The sequence below is a fragment of the Lolium perenne genome, chromosome 2 (genome assembly GCF_019359855.2).
Source record: "Lolium perenne isolate Kyuss_39 chromosome 2, Kyuss_2.0, whole genome shotgun sequence".
NCBI lineage: Eukaryota > Viridiplantae > Streptophyta > Magnoliopsida > Poales > Poaceae > Lolium > Lolium perenne.
The window spans coordinates 255,270,404-255,286,312 of NC_067245.2; the positions used below are offsets into that span (position 1 = coordinate 255,270,404).

Consider the following 15,909-nt stretch of genomic DNA (forward strand, 5'->3'; position numbering starts at 1 on the left):
ATCGACACACATGTTTTTAGATGTTATTCCTCGAAAGAACCAACAGGGGTACCCTCGCCAGCTGGATTTTCCAGTATGGGTGACTGGGTGGGCCCTCGAGTGCTCTTTCTTGGCAGCGAACACACGAAACCTGCGATGACCGGCCTAGTTAGGTTTAGTTTTTTTTTTGCAATGTTTTATATTTGTGTCAACCATGGTTCAAACTATATATTAGTTTGTGGAAAACCATGTTCCAAACTATATCTTCATGTAAACCACGTTCCCAATTATGTATTAGTTTGTGGAATAAAATATTTGTTCTCTTTATTCGATTTTCTATGCATTTATTAGTGATTTTAATTCAAAACATCTATCGGGACCACCGGTGAACAGCTTCCCAAATAAAGGATGTAATATCGGCATCCCCAAACGAAGATACCAGCACCCCTGCGGACAACTATTTAGGAGCCACCGATGAAGATGCTCTAATGCCTGGAACCCGCCCCAAGGAGCCCCAAACTAGGAGCAGCGAGGTCACAAGATGGCTTTGTGAGCCGGGCCCATCACGGGATAGAGCATGCCTCCATCCATCATGGCGCTAGCACTATTTTCCGTAAAACTAAGTCGCGGGCGTCCAGCGGGAAAGTGGAGGGGATGAAAACCGTGAAAACGAACATGTAGGGCGGGGAGGAGGAAAAAAAGGCTCTACCTCCATCCAGGAAGAGAATCTGATGGAGGCCAACTGCGCTTAAAAAGCAAAGAATTGTCTGTGGTATATTCTGGCGAGAGCCGAGATCTACAACTGTCGTAAACGCAGATAACCACCGGCAGCTGCTTTCCAGGACCGAACAATGAATAGCATCTCGGGGAGCGATACCACAGTCCGTCCAGATAAGCCAGTCCACCAACACCAGGTCCACGGCCAACCCGCCTCTCCGCTTTGGAGTGGAGGCGGCCCCCACCCTTCCACCATCACCTGTCGCTGCCTTTCCCCGCACCACGCCGGAGCCGAGATCGCCACAGGGCAGGGAGCCGTGCCGCCGTTGCAGCAGTCTCCAGGCAGGACTAGGCTAGCGAATCTCGCCCCAGCCTGCGGCCAAAGCAATCGTCGTCCTCCTCCAGCCAAAAACAAACATCATCTTGGCCGAACGAATATTCAGTGCCCGCCCGCCCGCCAGCCACCTACCGATAATAACAAGCAACTGCCAGGCCCATATTTATCCGCCTCTATCCGGCCGGGTTTCCCCTGCCTCCCCCCGCCTCGCTCACAATCCTGGTAGGGCACGGCTACTGCTGCTGCTGGGCGCTGGCTGTAAACTGATCGGAAGTCAAACAACTCAAACAAAATCCACCCCTGCAGTATTATTTTCTCTTATATGGGCGGATCCGACGCGGCCACCACACACGCAAGGGACGACGCCCAGGTCGTGGTGCTGGTTCTCGGATCCCCCGTCGCCGACGACTCCACATCCGAAGCCCCCACTGCCGCGCCGGCCCCAACTCCACCGGCTGAGGCGGCGGCGGAACCGAAGCGGGACCTCGCGGCGGCGGCGGCCGCTCCGGCCGAGCCCGTAGTAGCGGTGGAGGGCAAGCAGGAGGCGGCTGCGGCGGCGGGAGCGGGGGTGGAGGCCATGGCGGTCACCTTGGTCCGGGACGTCGAGACGGGCCCGGAGGCCAGCACCAGCGGCTCCGCGGAGGACAAGCCGTCATGGTTCACCCCAAAGAGGTACTACTGCTTACCACTACTAACCGTAGCACCATAGTTGGTGTAGTAGGTTTGAAATTCGGGGCTGCGCGATATTTTCGCGGAGCTCGAAATTGGGGCGATTTGGCGGTTCGTTTCGACGAATCCGGCTTCCCCCGAGCTCCGATTGAGCCGCCATTGCCTTGATTCGAGCTGTTTTTTTTTTCGAACCTTCGACGATGGCAGGTTGTGCTGAGATGGGAGCAGGCGTGGCCAGTTTGTTGCTTGATTGCAAATCATCGCCTGTAGTACACTAAAAAAAAAAAAGGAAATCGTTGGCCATGCGTGCCTTTAAATCCAAAGTTCGCTCCAGTCTCTAGTTGTTCCAATCGTGGCTTGTAGTTTTCGTATTTGTCTGTTTTCTCCACGTTGGGTCTGCTTTTGCGGTGTGGGCCTGCTTTTTGTACTAGTTTGGTGGTGCTGGCTTCATGCAAATATAGGAGTATGTCTAATTCCCCTTAGGTTCATGTCTATCTTCCCTTAGATTTGGCCATCTGCCCCGTCCGTGTAATGTTTGCTATTGTGTATGATTTTTCTTCTTCATGTCGGCGACATGGACAACTGGAGAGTGCTGATTTGGCTGCTCTCCTCCTGTCGGTTGAGCTTCTGCGCATCATTCAAAGTTTATCTTCTTAGTACATTCTGTGCTCACTGTGGCTCTGGATATTCCGAGCCTCCGCAGTGCGCAATTTAGAGGAATTGGAAGATATATATGGTGATGCGACGTTGTGTGGTCTTGAGCTCACAACTTGTTCTTTACGCAGACTGCAGTAGCAGTTTGGTACAAGTGTGCTTGGTTACCCGTTATCTGAATTTAGCCAATGATTTCATGTCATGTGGTCTTGGTTTAGATTTGTGAAACTACAAGTTATGCAGATCGAATTAGTATGACATACTCTGGTGTTTCTGTCTTTCAAATTAAAATTATGGTTTCTCATTACAAGGAAGAGGAGTCCATCTATGCACTGGTTGAGTTATGTTGTTTTTCTTATGCCTGCAGATTACTTGTCATGTTCTGCATCATCAACATGCTAAATTATGTTGACCGGGGAGTAATAGCAAGCAATGGTGTCAATGGCAGCCGTGGTACTTGCTCGGGTGGCACATGCTCATCAGGTTCTGGAATTCAGTAAGTCTGATTCGGAACTTTCCTACAAAATGTGATATCTCCTTTAAATATGACGTTGTGTAATTGCATTCTTTGCAAGCTACACAGTAATTTTTTATGCAAATTCTATTTCTCTTATGTATCTTCTCCTGTGTTTGCTTTCCTCCCTGCTATCCTGGCCTGTCTTCATTTTATTATATTTTTTTATTAATTTCTCCCAAATCATCACTTGTTGGCCATCTTAATCGTTCGTGACATCTTTTCTCATAAATCTCATGTTCTCTACAGAGGTGACTTCAATCTGAACAATTTTGAAGATGGTGTGTTGTCCTCGGCATTTATGGTTGGATTGTTGGTGGCTTCGCCGATATTCGCGTCACTGGCAAAAATGTTAGTGTTAATACTATAAATTTAATTCTCTGTTTCTGTGTATAGCTCGCTGCAGTAGTAAAAGGTAGTGCAGATGGACACACGTTCTTCAAACAACAGTACACAGTGCAGATTAACAATCCCTTTTGTTAATATATGCGCTGATGCAAGCCATTCAGGGTGCTATCTTTCGGCATGTAATAGATTTCCCCTCTCCCTGCAGACACAATCCTTTCAGGCTTATTGGTGTTGGATTGTTAGTCTGGACAATTGCAACAGCTGGTTGTGGGTGCTCGTTTGATTTCTGGTCAATTACTATATGCCGCATGTAAGTACTTTCTGCTCTGCTGGTCTTTCACATCTGTGTTACTCCGTATTATTATTTTCAAATATACACTTCTAATCATGTGATCTATTGCCCGACATAGGTTAGTTGGTGTTGGTGAAGCTTCATTTATAAGTCTCGCAGCTCCATTCATTGATGATAATGCACCAGCAGCACAGGTCCTGTTATTCTTTTGATGCCTGAGTTGCGTGTATATTTGAACATATCTTATGGTTTCTTGGCTTTGTTTCTATACTCAAGTCCCAAACACGCAGCAACATTCTTCTGGGAAATATAATATACATCTTCGCACACATAATTGTTTTCTTCAGTCTTCTTTTCTGTTAAATTTGAGATAATTATGTTCATTACAGGTCAATGATATACATGATATTACCCCGAATCATTATATCTCACAGTAGGAACAAACTGTCAAACCCATGTAATTGAGGCTAAATTCAACATGGGACTATGTGTTAAATTGATACAGCACGTAAGGATCATGTGATCAAGAATTATAATGGATCACACATCAGCTCATCGCTGTATTGACCTGGCTAGTTTAGGTTAAAAAATTATCAGCAGTTGCTTCTAGTTGTTAAATTAGGTGGATGAATTGCTCCCTTAATAGTGCTGTATTATGTTTATCATAGTGCTGTTATTTTTAATTTCTCATGTTAGTCAACAACTAACGTTGCTACTAATCACGTTACCAGAAAACTGCATGGCTTGCTATGTTCTACATGTGTATACCCACTGGGATAGCACTCGGCTATGTTTACGGTGGGCTGGTAAGTCTTATGCTACACTCTGTTTTTTTATTGCTACTTAGTTTTGCTTGAAGTTATAGAGTGCATTACCCGTGTAACTTGACCCTCATATCGTTCAAAATTACTTTGCATCTCATCAGGTTGGGGATCATCTGCACTGGCGTGCTGCTTTCTGGGGAGAGTCAATTTTGATGCTTCCTTTTGTTATTCTTGGCTTTGTGATAAAGCCACTAGAGCTCAAAGGTATGGTTTTATTTTATGTATTGTGTTGCTTACCAGAGTACAAAACACTGCTATTTGTATTTAGTACTCCACGGTCCTGACTTTCTTCCATTCGTTTACTATTTCTTTTCGGGTGGTGATTTGTTTACCAGGATTTACTCACAACAAGAAGACAAAAGAGTATGGTCAAATGCTCAATCCTGAGCTTCAAGATGGCACAAGTACGTCCTTCTTTATCAGTCTTCATTTGACAAGCTGTTCCTTGGCTATCACTTGGTTTGATCCAGGAAGTTTTTTTCTTCTACTATATATTATTAAGTGCTTGAATACTCCTCTAAAAGGTTAAAACCTGGCCCCAACCAGCCAACACCCACAACACGCTAACAGTAGTGTTATGAGATTTCTGCAATTTGACTTGTAGGACAGCACAGAACTCACTCTTTCTGTACACTGATTCTCTCACAGGAGTCAAAACCACATCAGATGACATCTTCCAAATTCAAACTCCTTTTCCTGACTTGTATCGCTCTGTATCTTATGCTAATTTTTCAATTACAGGGCTACTTCTGTGATGAGTTGAACCATGATAATGTGATACACATTCATTAGGATCTTAAGCATTTTCCATACACAAACAACCTAAGGACAGAACTGATGTTTTGCTCAGCCTGCTGGCTTGTTTCAACATCCCCTTATATTTGAAATGCACGATAGCGGTTTTGGAAGAAAACAGTAACTAAGTTGCAATCGTGTATGCTAGATGACCTTGTTAATTTGCTTAGAGCGTGTTTGCCAATGGTGGATAGAACATCATATACTGAGTTAAATTTGCCTTCTCCTGGTGCTGGGGTGTGTAAATTCGCAGAAGCTCAAGCGCCAGTCAACACAACCATGTTCAGTATCTCACTTTTTGGTTTCCAACTATTCCAGATAATAATGGAGTAAAGCAGGTTGTGCCTGGTGGGGATGATGACCTGGCAGAAAAGGTCCCACAAAAGTCTTCCTCGTAAGCACCTCCTCCGCAATTTTTTTTCATTTGCTTGTTAGATCAGTTTCTTAATTTTATACCCGCATACAGTATCATTTCTCTCCTTGTTAGCGGTATGCAGTAGCTTTTCTCTGTTGATCTAGGTAAAAGTAAATATTGTACTCCCTCTGATCCATAATAAGTGTTTTGGTTTTAGTTCAAATTGGTATACTAACCTATTGCAATAGATAAGCTCACCTTTCTTAATAGAAAACCATTTGAATATATCAATTTTTCATCATGCAGTTCCAGTTTCGTGAAGAAAGTTATGATTGAAATCCGTCATTTTGGGGAAGATATGAAAGAGCTGCTTCAAGAGAAAGTCTATGTTATCAATGTATTAGGTCAGATCTCCTTTCCTGTTTTATGCAATTGTTTTAACCCCATTATATTGCGTAGTTCCTTTTTTTTATTGAACAAAAGGGTTTTAAACTCTGTACTTTGCCCTTCATTATCATGTAGAAATTCAGAAAGCTGTGTTCAGTGCACAAGAAGGTTTTCTATATAACGAAGGCATTAAATTGGTTGGAAACTTGTATTGTGATCCACTGTAGTTTTATCGCTCAATTTAAGATAAAAAACCATTCAACTTTTGTCGCAGAGCTGGCATAATTTTCTTACTGTGAATCCATAGGTGAAACAGGCCTGTCATATTTGTCACATTCTTAGCAAATTTCTGCCAAAAATTGTTGTAATTTGTATTAGCTAGTGTCCTAAATTCCTAATGCCTAGTTCTGAACATAACTATTGTCTTGCAAAAAGCAATCAAGAGGCTGCACTCCGCCAGTGCTGATCAATCAAGAGGCTGCACTCCTCCAGTGCTGATCCCGTTTTGTTTAAGACCAAATAGCCAAGCCAAGAACTAGTTTTGAGAGGAAGAAAACATATTCTCTAAACGAATTCCAGCACTTTCTAGATTCTTCATTCAGCATTCAAAATTTCGGCCAATAGCCAGTAAAGTTATTTGGTGGTACATTGGTTTGAATTGATCCTTAAGAGTAAGTTAGTAACACATCTTTCACATCAAAATTTGAAGTTTGATAGATACTCTTCTGAAATACATTCCGTTTTCATATTTTCTTGCGAAGTATATAGTATTCTGTTCAGAATTGGAGTTCACTTGCCTGTGCTATTCCAGGTTACATCTCCTACAACTTTGTTATTGGTGCCTATTCTTATTGGGGCCCTAAGGCTGGTCAAGATATCTACAAGATGGTAATTTCTTATAATCTGATTTCTGATTCACAGGGACATATGCCCTGCCATGCGATTATTTGGGCATTGGTTTTTATTTTGTTACCTACTCTCTTAGATGTACGACCATAGGTGTTTCTGTATCTTCATCTACTAGAATTTAGAACACCCAGTCTGTTTGGTGTCTTGTATGAAGTCCTGATCTTCTAGCGTGGACCTACCACATTAGATATCTACTATCACACTTCAATGCATTGCTATTTCACTGGATAACCTTTCATGTCAAATTTATTATACCAGGGCAATGCAGATCTAATGTTTGGCGGAATAACAATAGTGTGTGGGATATTTGGAACCCTTGCAGGGGGGTTCATCCTTGACAAAATAGACTCTACAATTTCTAATGCTTTCAAGGTATGGTTTTTTTTACAATGCAATATTTGGATTTTTTCCTTCTAACATATTACAACATAAAACCCAGCTTTAGTCCAAAGATATGCTTTCTAATAGATTGATTTGTGTGTGGATATTGTATAAGCATGAACATTTTCCATCATCTTATCTTGATGCTTTTACTTTATTTCTCTTTGGCCATGTGCCTAGGATTAGTTCGTTTCATTGCCTGTTGCCTTATTTTGTTGTTTAGCAGATTGATGCTGGCACCATTAAGTATACATTGCCAGTTTTCTTGTTCACAAAACAGTCAACATGATGCTGAGCATGGTTTGTGTTATACTCGTGTGTACTGAGTAGTATATATATGCCAGTCATATAGGTCTGGAGGCTGGATCAGTGAATTTAAAGGGGGCTGATGCTGCTTATTACCACATAATAACTGCAATGAATGTAATGCTTACTTCCATTGACGAGATTTCCTTTCATGCAGCTTCTTTCTGGCGCGACTTTCTTAGGGGCAATATTTTGTTTCAGTGCCTTTTGTTTCAAGAGTCTCTATGGATTCATACCCTTCTTTTCAGTGGGGGAGCTCTTGGTTTTTGCAACTCAGGTAAAATACTTCATTTTGCTTAACAACTTTCGCGCCACTTCAGATTCTGACTCCTATTATGTAGCAGTGCACTAAGATTATTATTGCTAACTCATTGAACACAAGGAAATGCTTATCTCAGTTATCACTTAGAAGATCTTTATAAGGACAACATTTTTAGATCAGTTGCTTCCATTTTTGTGCACTTGTCACGCTGATAAACATTTCAGTATGTGGTATATGCATGCATGTGCGGAGTTAATTCTGCACGTATACTTATTCTTTGAACCTACACAGGCTCCAGTAAACTACATATGCCTTCACTGTGTGAAACCAAGTTTGCGGCCATTATCAATGGCCATGTCTACTGTTTCAATCCATATATTTGGTGATGTGCCCTCTTCACCCCTTGTTGGGCTTCTTCAGGTACTTGCTCTTTCTGTCTGTTTGCAATGAATACTTGCTCGGTTACGTTACTTATTGTCACGATGGATTCTTTATGTGAATACATCATTTTAGATCCCAATATTTCTGTGGTCTTTAATAGTGACCTAGCAAATGTTGGTGTAGCATTTTAGTTGCATCCAACACCACTTTTGATTATCGTTGCATCATTGATTCTTACATTGTTTTTTTTTTTTACTGTTTGAACTTTGATGCAGGACAAAATCCATAACTGGAGAGCAACAGCTCTTACGTTGACATCCATCCTCTTCGCTGCAGTTATATTTTGGTTTATGGGTATGCTCTCATAATATAGATAATTATGTTATGTTTTCACATACTGATTAAGAAGACTACATGTGCTGTTTCAACCTCTCAAGGCTCCTGCATAGAACCAAAACCAAAGCACAACCATGCCTTAATATGTAGATTGAATATGATTGGCCTTCAATAATAGGAGAAAGCATGAGATTTAAGGGCACAAGAGCTGTCTGCATAGAAGTAATTAACACAGTACTGGCACTACATGAAAATAATCATACAAACAGCGCGTTCTGTACCAGCAAACTATTATAATGTGTATTTGTGACTGAAGCTGAGATATATTCTTGTTTGCAGGCATATTTGTCCGCAGCGTTGATCGTTTCAATGAACAGAGCGAGCATGGTGTTCCTGCTACTGAGAGAACTAACCTCAGACCGTTGCTTGATGGAAACGATGAGGCGCGCACGGCTGAATGATCTGTGAGGTCATCAAGCACGATGCCTTTTGTTTCTTTTTTAGCCGAATAATTTCGGCTGTGCCAGAAGCTTGTGAAATGTAAATTCGCATGTCCAATGGCTGTACCTGTACATACAGAAAAAAGAATGGTTTCCTTCTTGATCTTCTTGAGTTGTTTTGTGTACAGTTGCTGCATCAGAGTAGCAGAATCCCTGTATCAAAGGTGTAACTTATAGTTGATTAGATAAGGGTAATGTTTGCACATATCAATGAAAATCGTTTCCAAAACAGTCGGTAGCTAGAATTCGCCGTTCATTCGATGTCATCTGAACCTCTCATCCATTGTCCATCTTCGTTTGATATCATCTGAACCTCTCATCCATTGCCCATCTTCGTTCGATATCATCTGAACCTCTCATCCATTGCCCATCTACAATAGCCATTCTCCCTAAATCAGTTTAGCTACAATAATAAGGCAAATAAATGCTTTTGGTTTATGGAATTGAACAACCAAGGACGCCATGGTCCCAATCATCTCCACACTGTTGGTACGTCTGGTAGGTCAGCGGAATAAAAACCGGTGATCAGTTGCCGACTGAAGAGTGGCGTTGTGCACTGCACAAGGGTTGTAGCACGATGATGACCCTGAACAACCAATGTGGTCCTCCAGGCTGGGCGCAACTGCAGCATGTCGCGTCTGGCCAGCCGTCAATCCTCCCGATGATCCAGTTGCTTCACCCTCGGCTCCACCAACACATGTACGCCAGCAACAACAATCCTACATGGATGATGGATCATGTACGTACAGCGGCATGCGTACATTGTCAACGAGTCCATCTCTACTTCTTGCCACTACTCCCAAAACCCGCTACTCTCTCTTCTCTGATTCATAATAAGTTTCGCTTAGATTCATAATAAGTTTTGCTTACTTAGTATAAAGTTATACTAAATCAGCTACACTTTTATTATGGATAGGAGAAAGTACAAATCCTGGCACATACTCGCCGCACTTCTATGTTTTCGCGCCAAATACATGCTCCGGCGTTCACAGGCCGCCCCCGGCCCACAAGGAACGGGCTGGGCATGCCGGACACGAGCAACAAGGCAGGTACCGCAAGGCGGGCCACCCCTATCGTTAAAACATCCCAACCTTTTCCGTCTTGCAATTTTCTCTCCCTACTTCATTTCTCCCACCGACACCGTCGCCACCAACGCAATCCACAACGCTGAAAGCCTTGAAGGGAAGAAGGCGGTGGAGGCACGTATGGCGCGACCGCGGCCTTCGTCAAGCCATGCAGGTAGGCACCGCTAAAGACGAAACTGTCGGGGATGATAGATGAAGAGTGGGCAGGCATCGTCCTACGTTGTAGATACTCCACAGTGGAGAGGCAGGAGTGGCGCGTCAAGGCGAGCATGAAGAAGGAGGTGGCCACGAACCATGCCTTGTTCCAAGGTATGTTGGCTCTAGGCACAACTCACGACGGTAGCCAAGGCATCACCACGTTGATGAACCGTGCAAGGGTCGTGTCTTTGTCTTCCTCGACCTTCTTCAATGAAACCCTAGACACTACGCCGACAACGTCGCGCACGACAGATTCAACCTGAACGACGTGCTTTCCCCGAGCACATCCAACCACCACCCCTTCGACCTTCAACACAACTGCGATGGATCACAGGGGATGCCGACCCGAGGTGGGGTGGGGGGGGGGGGCAATCCGGCAACATCGACGACGTGTTTGGCGAAACAACACCGATTGATTTTCATCACCTTTGAGGTTTAGGAGCCCCATCTTTGACTTTGTGTTTGCACAAAAATTAAGTCGAGGCCACTGGTCACGCTCGCCCTTGCCTTTGTGCATAGATGGATAGGAGCACCACCATAGTAGACATGATAAATGCAGGTACCACGGCCACCACCGATGCCACACATTGCGCCGTCGATTATGAGGATGGAGAGGATGATGATGATAAAGAAGAAGATGAAGAGAACACCGTCGATAGTGGGATGGGGGGGGAGGGGGGAGGGGGGAGGAGGGGCGAGAAGAGGGCCGATGGTCAGCGAGGACCCAAGTGGAAGCCTTTGGAAGAACAATGCTCGTGTGATTCATGGAAGTCAGCGAGTATTGATCCCATCACCACTGTGAATCAAACAAGTGGCGCCTATTGGAAGAGGATCAGAACCAAATTCATTGAACCCGAGATACACATAAAGAGGATCCAAAAGGCCATGTCAGAGCATCTCCAGTCGCGTCCCCTAAACCATCCCCCAAACGGCGCCGGATTGAGCGTTTGGGGGACGTCGCTTGATGTCTACGTTCCCCCTCCTTTCCTGTAGACAGTGTTGGGCCTCCAAGAGCAGAGGTTTGTAGAACAGCAGCAAGTTTTCCCTTAAGTGGATCACCCAAGGTTTATCGAACTCAGGGAGGAAGAGGTCAAAGATATCCCTCTCATGCAACCCTGCAACCACAAAGCAAGAAGTCTCTTGTGTCCCCAACACACCTAATAGGTGCACTAGTTCGGCGAAGAGATAGTGAAATACAGGTGGTATGAATATATATGAGCAGTAGCAACGGTGCTTAAAATAGCTTCTTTGGCGTGTAGTTGATGGTGGTAGTATTGCAGTAGTAACACAAAGAAACAAAGAACAAGCAGCGATAGCAGTATTTAGGAACAAGGCCTAGGGATTATACTTTCACTAGTGGACACTCTCAACATTGATCGTATAATAAATAACTCTTTCTCATATGTGCTACATACACTCTTTTGTTGGATGATGAACACATTGCGTAGGATTACACGAACCCTCAATGCCGGAGTTAACAAGCTCCACAATAATGTTCATATTTAAATAACCTTAGAGCATAATAGATCATTGCAAAATAAACGAAGAACTAACATAGTGCACACACTGCCCACATTACACTATGAAGGAGGAATAGATCACATCAATACTATCATAATGATAATTAACTCCACAATCTACAAGAGATCATGATCATAGCCTACGACAAGAACCACATGGTGCACACACTAGTCACCTTTACACCATGCAGGAGGAATAGACTACTTTAATAACATCACATGAGTAGCACACAACTAGTAGCGATACAAAGCTCATATGAATCTCAATCATGTAAAGCAGCTCATGAGATCATTGTATTGAAGTACATAGGAGAGAGATTAACCACATAGCTACCGGTACAGCCCCGAGCCTCGATGGAGAACTACTCCCTCCTCATGGGAGACAGCATCGTTGATGAAGATGGCGGTGGTGTCGATGGAGAAGCCTTCCGGGGGCACTTCCCCGTCCCGGCGGCGTGCCGGAACAGAGACTCCTGTCCCCCAGATCTTGGCTTCGCGATGGCGGTGGCTCTGGAAGGTTTCTGTGGGTTTCGTCAATTGGTGTCGAAGTTTTAGGTCACGACGGCTTAAATAGGCGAAGAGTCGGAGTCGGAGGGGCCACGGGCTGCCCAAACCATAGGGGGGCGCCCCCCTGGCCGCGCCGGGGTGTGGTTTGGTGGCCCTGTCCCCCTTCTCTGGCGGTTCTCGTGTGTTCTGGATGCTTCCGGTGAAAATAGGAACTTGGGCGTTGATTTCGTCCGATTCCGAGAATATTTCATTACTAGGATTTCTGAAACCAAAAACAGCAGAAAACAGGAACTGGCACTTCGGCATCTTGTTAATAGGTTAGTTCCAGAAAATGCACGAATATGACATAAAGTGTGCATAAAACATGTAGATAATATCAATAATGTGGCATGGAACATAAGAAATTATCGATACGTTGGAGACGTATCAGCATCCCCAAGCTTAGTTCTGCTCGTCCCGAGCAGGTAAAACGATAACAAAGATAATTTCTGGAGTGACATGCCATCATAACCTTGATCATACTATTTGTAAAGCATGTGTAGTGAATGCAGCGATCAAAACAATGTATATGACATGAGTAAACAAGTGAATCATAAAGCAAAGACTTTTCATGAATAGCACTTCAAGACAAGCATCAATAAGTCTTGCATAAGAGTTAACTCATAAAGCAATAATTCAAAGTAAAGGTATTGAAGCAACACAAAAGAAGATTAAGTTTCAGCGGTTGCTTTCAACTTATAACATGTATATCTCATGGATATTGTCAACATAGAGTAATATAACAAGTGCAATATGCAAATATGTAGGAATCAATGCACAGTTCACACAAGTGTTTGCTTCTTGAGGTGGAGAGAAATAGGTGAACTGACTCAACAATAAAGTAAAAGAATGGTCCTCCATAGAGGAAAAGCATCGATTGCTATATTTGTGCTAGAGCTTTGATTTTGAAAACATGAAACAATTTTGTCAACGGTAGTAATAAAGCATATGAGTTATGTAAATTATATCTTACAAGTTGCAAGCCTCATGCATAGTATACTAATAGTGCCCGCACCTTGTCCTAATTAGCTTGGACTACCGGATCATCACAATGCACATGTTTTAACCAAGTGTCACAATGGGGTACCTCTATGCCGCCTGTACAAAGGTCTAAGGAGAAAGCTCGCATTGGATTTCTCGCTATTGATTATTCTTCAACTTAGACATCCATACCGGGACAACATAGACAACAGATAATTGACTCCTCTTTTATGCATAAGCATGTAACAACAATTAATAATTTTCTCATTTGAGATTGAGGATATATGTCCAAAACTGAAACTTCCACCATGGATCATGGCTTTAGTTAGCGGCCCAATGTTCTTCTCTAACAATATGCACGCTCCAACCATTAAGGTGGTAGATCTCTCTTACTTCAGACAAGACGGACATGCATAGCAACTCACATGATATTCAACAAAGAATAGTTGATGGCGTCCCCAGAAACATGGTTATCGCACAACAAGCAACTTAATAAGAGATAAAGTGCATAAGTACATATTCAATACCACAATAGTTTTTAAGCTATTTGTCCCATGAGCTATATATTGTAAAGGCGAATGATGGAATTTTAAAGGTAGCACTCAAGCAATTTACTTTGGAATGGCGGAGAAATACCATGTAGTAGGTAGGTATGGTGGACACAAATGGCATAGTGGTTGGCTCAAGGATTTTGGATGCATGAGAAGTATTCCCTCTCGATACAAGGTTTAGGCTAGCAAGGTTATTTGAAACAAACACAAGGATGAACCGGTGCAGCAAAACTCACATAAAAGACATATTGTAAACATTATAAGAATCTACACCGTCTTCCTTGTTGTTCAAACTCAATACTAGAAATTATCTAGACTCTAGAGAAACCAAATATGCAAACCAAATTTTAGCATGCTCTATGTATTTCTTCATTAATGGGTGCAAAGCATATGATGCAAGAGCTTAAACATGAGCACAACAATTGCCAAGTATCACATTACCCAAGACATTATAGCAGTTTCTACATGTATCATTTTCCAATTCCAACCATATAACAATTTAACGAAGAGGAAACTTCGCCATGAATATTATGAGCTAAGAACACATGTGTTCATACGAACCAGCGGAGCGTGTCTCTCTCCCACACAAGCATGATGTAATCCAATTTATTCAAACACAAACAAAAACAAAAACAAACAGACGCTCCAAGTAAAGTACATAAGATGTGACGGAATAAAAATATAGTTTCAGGGGAGGAACCTGATAATGTTGTCGATGAAGAAGGGGATGCCTTGGGCATCCCCAAGCTTAGACGCTTGAGTCTTCTTAGAATATGCAGGGGTGAACCACCGGGGCATCCCCAAGCTTAGACTTTTCACTCTTCTTGATCATAGTATATCATCCTCCTCTCTTGACCCTTGAAAACTTCCTTCACACCAAACTCGAAACAAACTCATTAGAGGGTTAGTGCATAATCAAAAATTCACATGTTCAGAGGTGACACAATCATTCTTAACACTTCTGGACATTGCCCAAAGCTACTGGAAGGTAATGGAACAAAGAAATCCACCCAACACAGCGAAAGAAGCAATGCGAAATAAAAGGCAGAATCTGTCAAAACAGAACAGTCCGTAAAGACGAATTTTAAAATGGCACCAGACTTGCTCAGATGAAAATGCTCAAATTGAATGAAAGTTGCGTACATATCTGAGGATCACGCACGTAAATTGGCATATTTTTCTGAGCTACCTACAGAGAGGCAGGTCGAAATTCGTGACAGCAAAGAAATCTGAAACTGCGCAGTAATCCAAATCTAGTATGAACTTTACTATCAAAGACTTTACTTGGCACAACAAAACACAAAACTAAGATAAGGAGAGGTTGCTACAGTAGTAAACAACTTCCAAGACACAAATATAAAACAAAGTACTGTAGCAAAATAACACATGTGTTATCTCCCAAGAAGTTCTTTCTTTATAGCCATTAAGATGGGCTCAGCAGTTTTAATGATGCACTTGCAAGAAATAGTATTTGAAGCAAAAGAGAGCATCAAGAAGCAAATCCAAAACATATTTAAGTCTAACATGCTTCCTATGAAAAGGAATCTTGTAAATAAACAAGTTCATGAAGAGCAAAGTAACAAGCATAGGAAGATAGAACAAGTGTAGCTTCAAAAATTTCAGCATATAGAGAGGTGTTTTTGTAACATGAAAATTTCTACAACCATATTTTCCTCTCTCATAATAACTTTCAGTAGTGTCATGAGAAAACTCAACAATATAACTATCACATAAAGCATTCTTATCATGAGTCTCATGCATAAAATTATTACTACCCACATAAGCATAATCAATTTTATTAGATGTAGTGGGAGCAAATTCAACAAAGTAGCTATCATTATTATTCTCATCAAGTGTTGGAGGCATAGTATAATCACAACAAAATTTACTCTCCATAGTAGGTGGCACCAAAAGACCACTATCATTATAATCATCATATATGGGAGGCAAAGTATCATCAAAGAAAATTTTCTCCTCAATGCTTGGGGGACTAAAAAGATCATGAAAACCAGCTTCCCCAAGCTTAGAACTTTCTATATCATTATCAACAATGGTGTTCAAAGCGTTCATACTAATATTACT

The 15,909-nt window shown here is 42.4% G+C and overlaps 1 protein-coding gene across 1 annotated transcript; it reads left to right on the forward strand.

Moving 5' to 3' along the window:
• The first annotated feature begins 951 nt into the window (after window positions 1–951).
• Window positions 952–9,177, forward strand: LOC127335664 (probable sphingolipid transporter spinster homolog 2). Its single transcript, XM_051362382.2, has 16 exons — window positions 952–1,705; window positions 2,724–2,852; window positions 3,120–3,221; window positions 3,424–3,528; window positions 3,629–3,704; window positions 4,242–4,316; window positions 4,436–4,538; window positions 4,670–4,738; window positions 5,448–5,523; window positions 5,791–5,888; window positions 6,683–6,759; window positions 7,039–7,152; window positions 7,625–7,744; window positions 8,021–8,149; window positions 8,386–8,464; window positions 8,786–9,177. The coding sequence occupies exons 1-16, from the start codon at window positions 1,356–1,358 to the stop codon at window positions 8,905–8,907; spliced, it is 1,824 nt and encodes a 607-aa protein (XP_051218342.1). The 5' UTR covers window positions 952–1,355; the 3' UTR covers window positions 8,908–9,177.
• Window positions 9,178–15,909: the final 6,732 nt, after the last annotated feature.

Coding starts and splice junctions, on each gene's coding strand:
- LOC127335664 (XM_051362382.2), top strand. CDS start 1,356: ATGGGCGGATCCGACGCGGCCACCACACACGCAAGGGACGACGCCCAG. Junction 4,539..4,669: donor AAAGCCACTAGAGCTCAAAG/GTATGGTTTTAT, acceptor TTTGTTTACCAG/GATTTACTCACAACAAGAAG. Junction 5,889..6,682: donor CTATGTTATCAATGTATTAG/GTCAGATCTCCT, acceptor GTGCTATTCCAG/GTTACATCTCCTACAACTTT.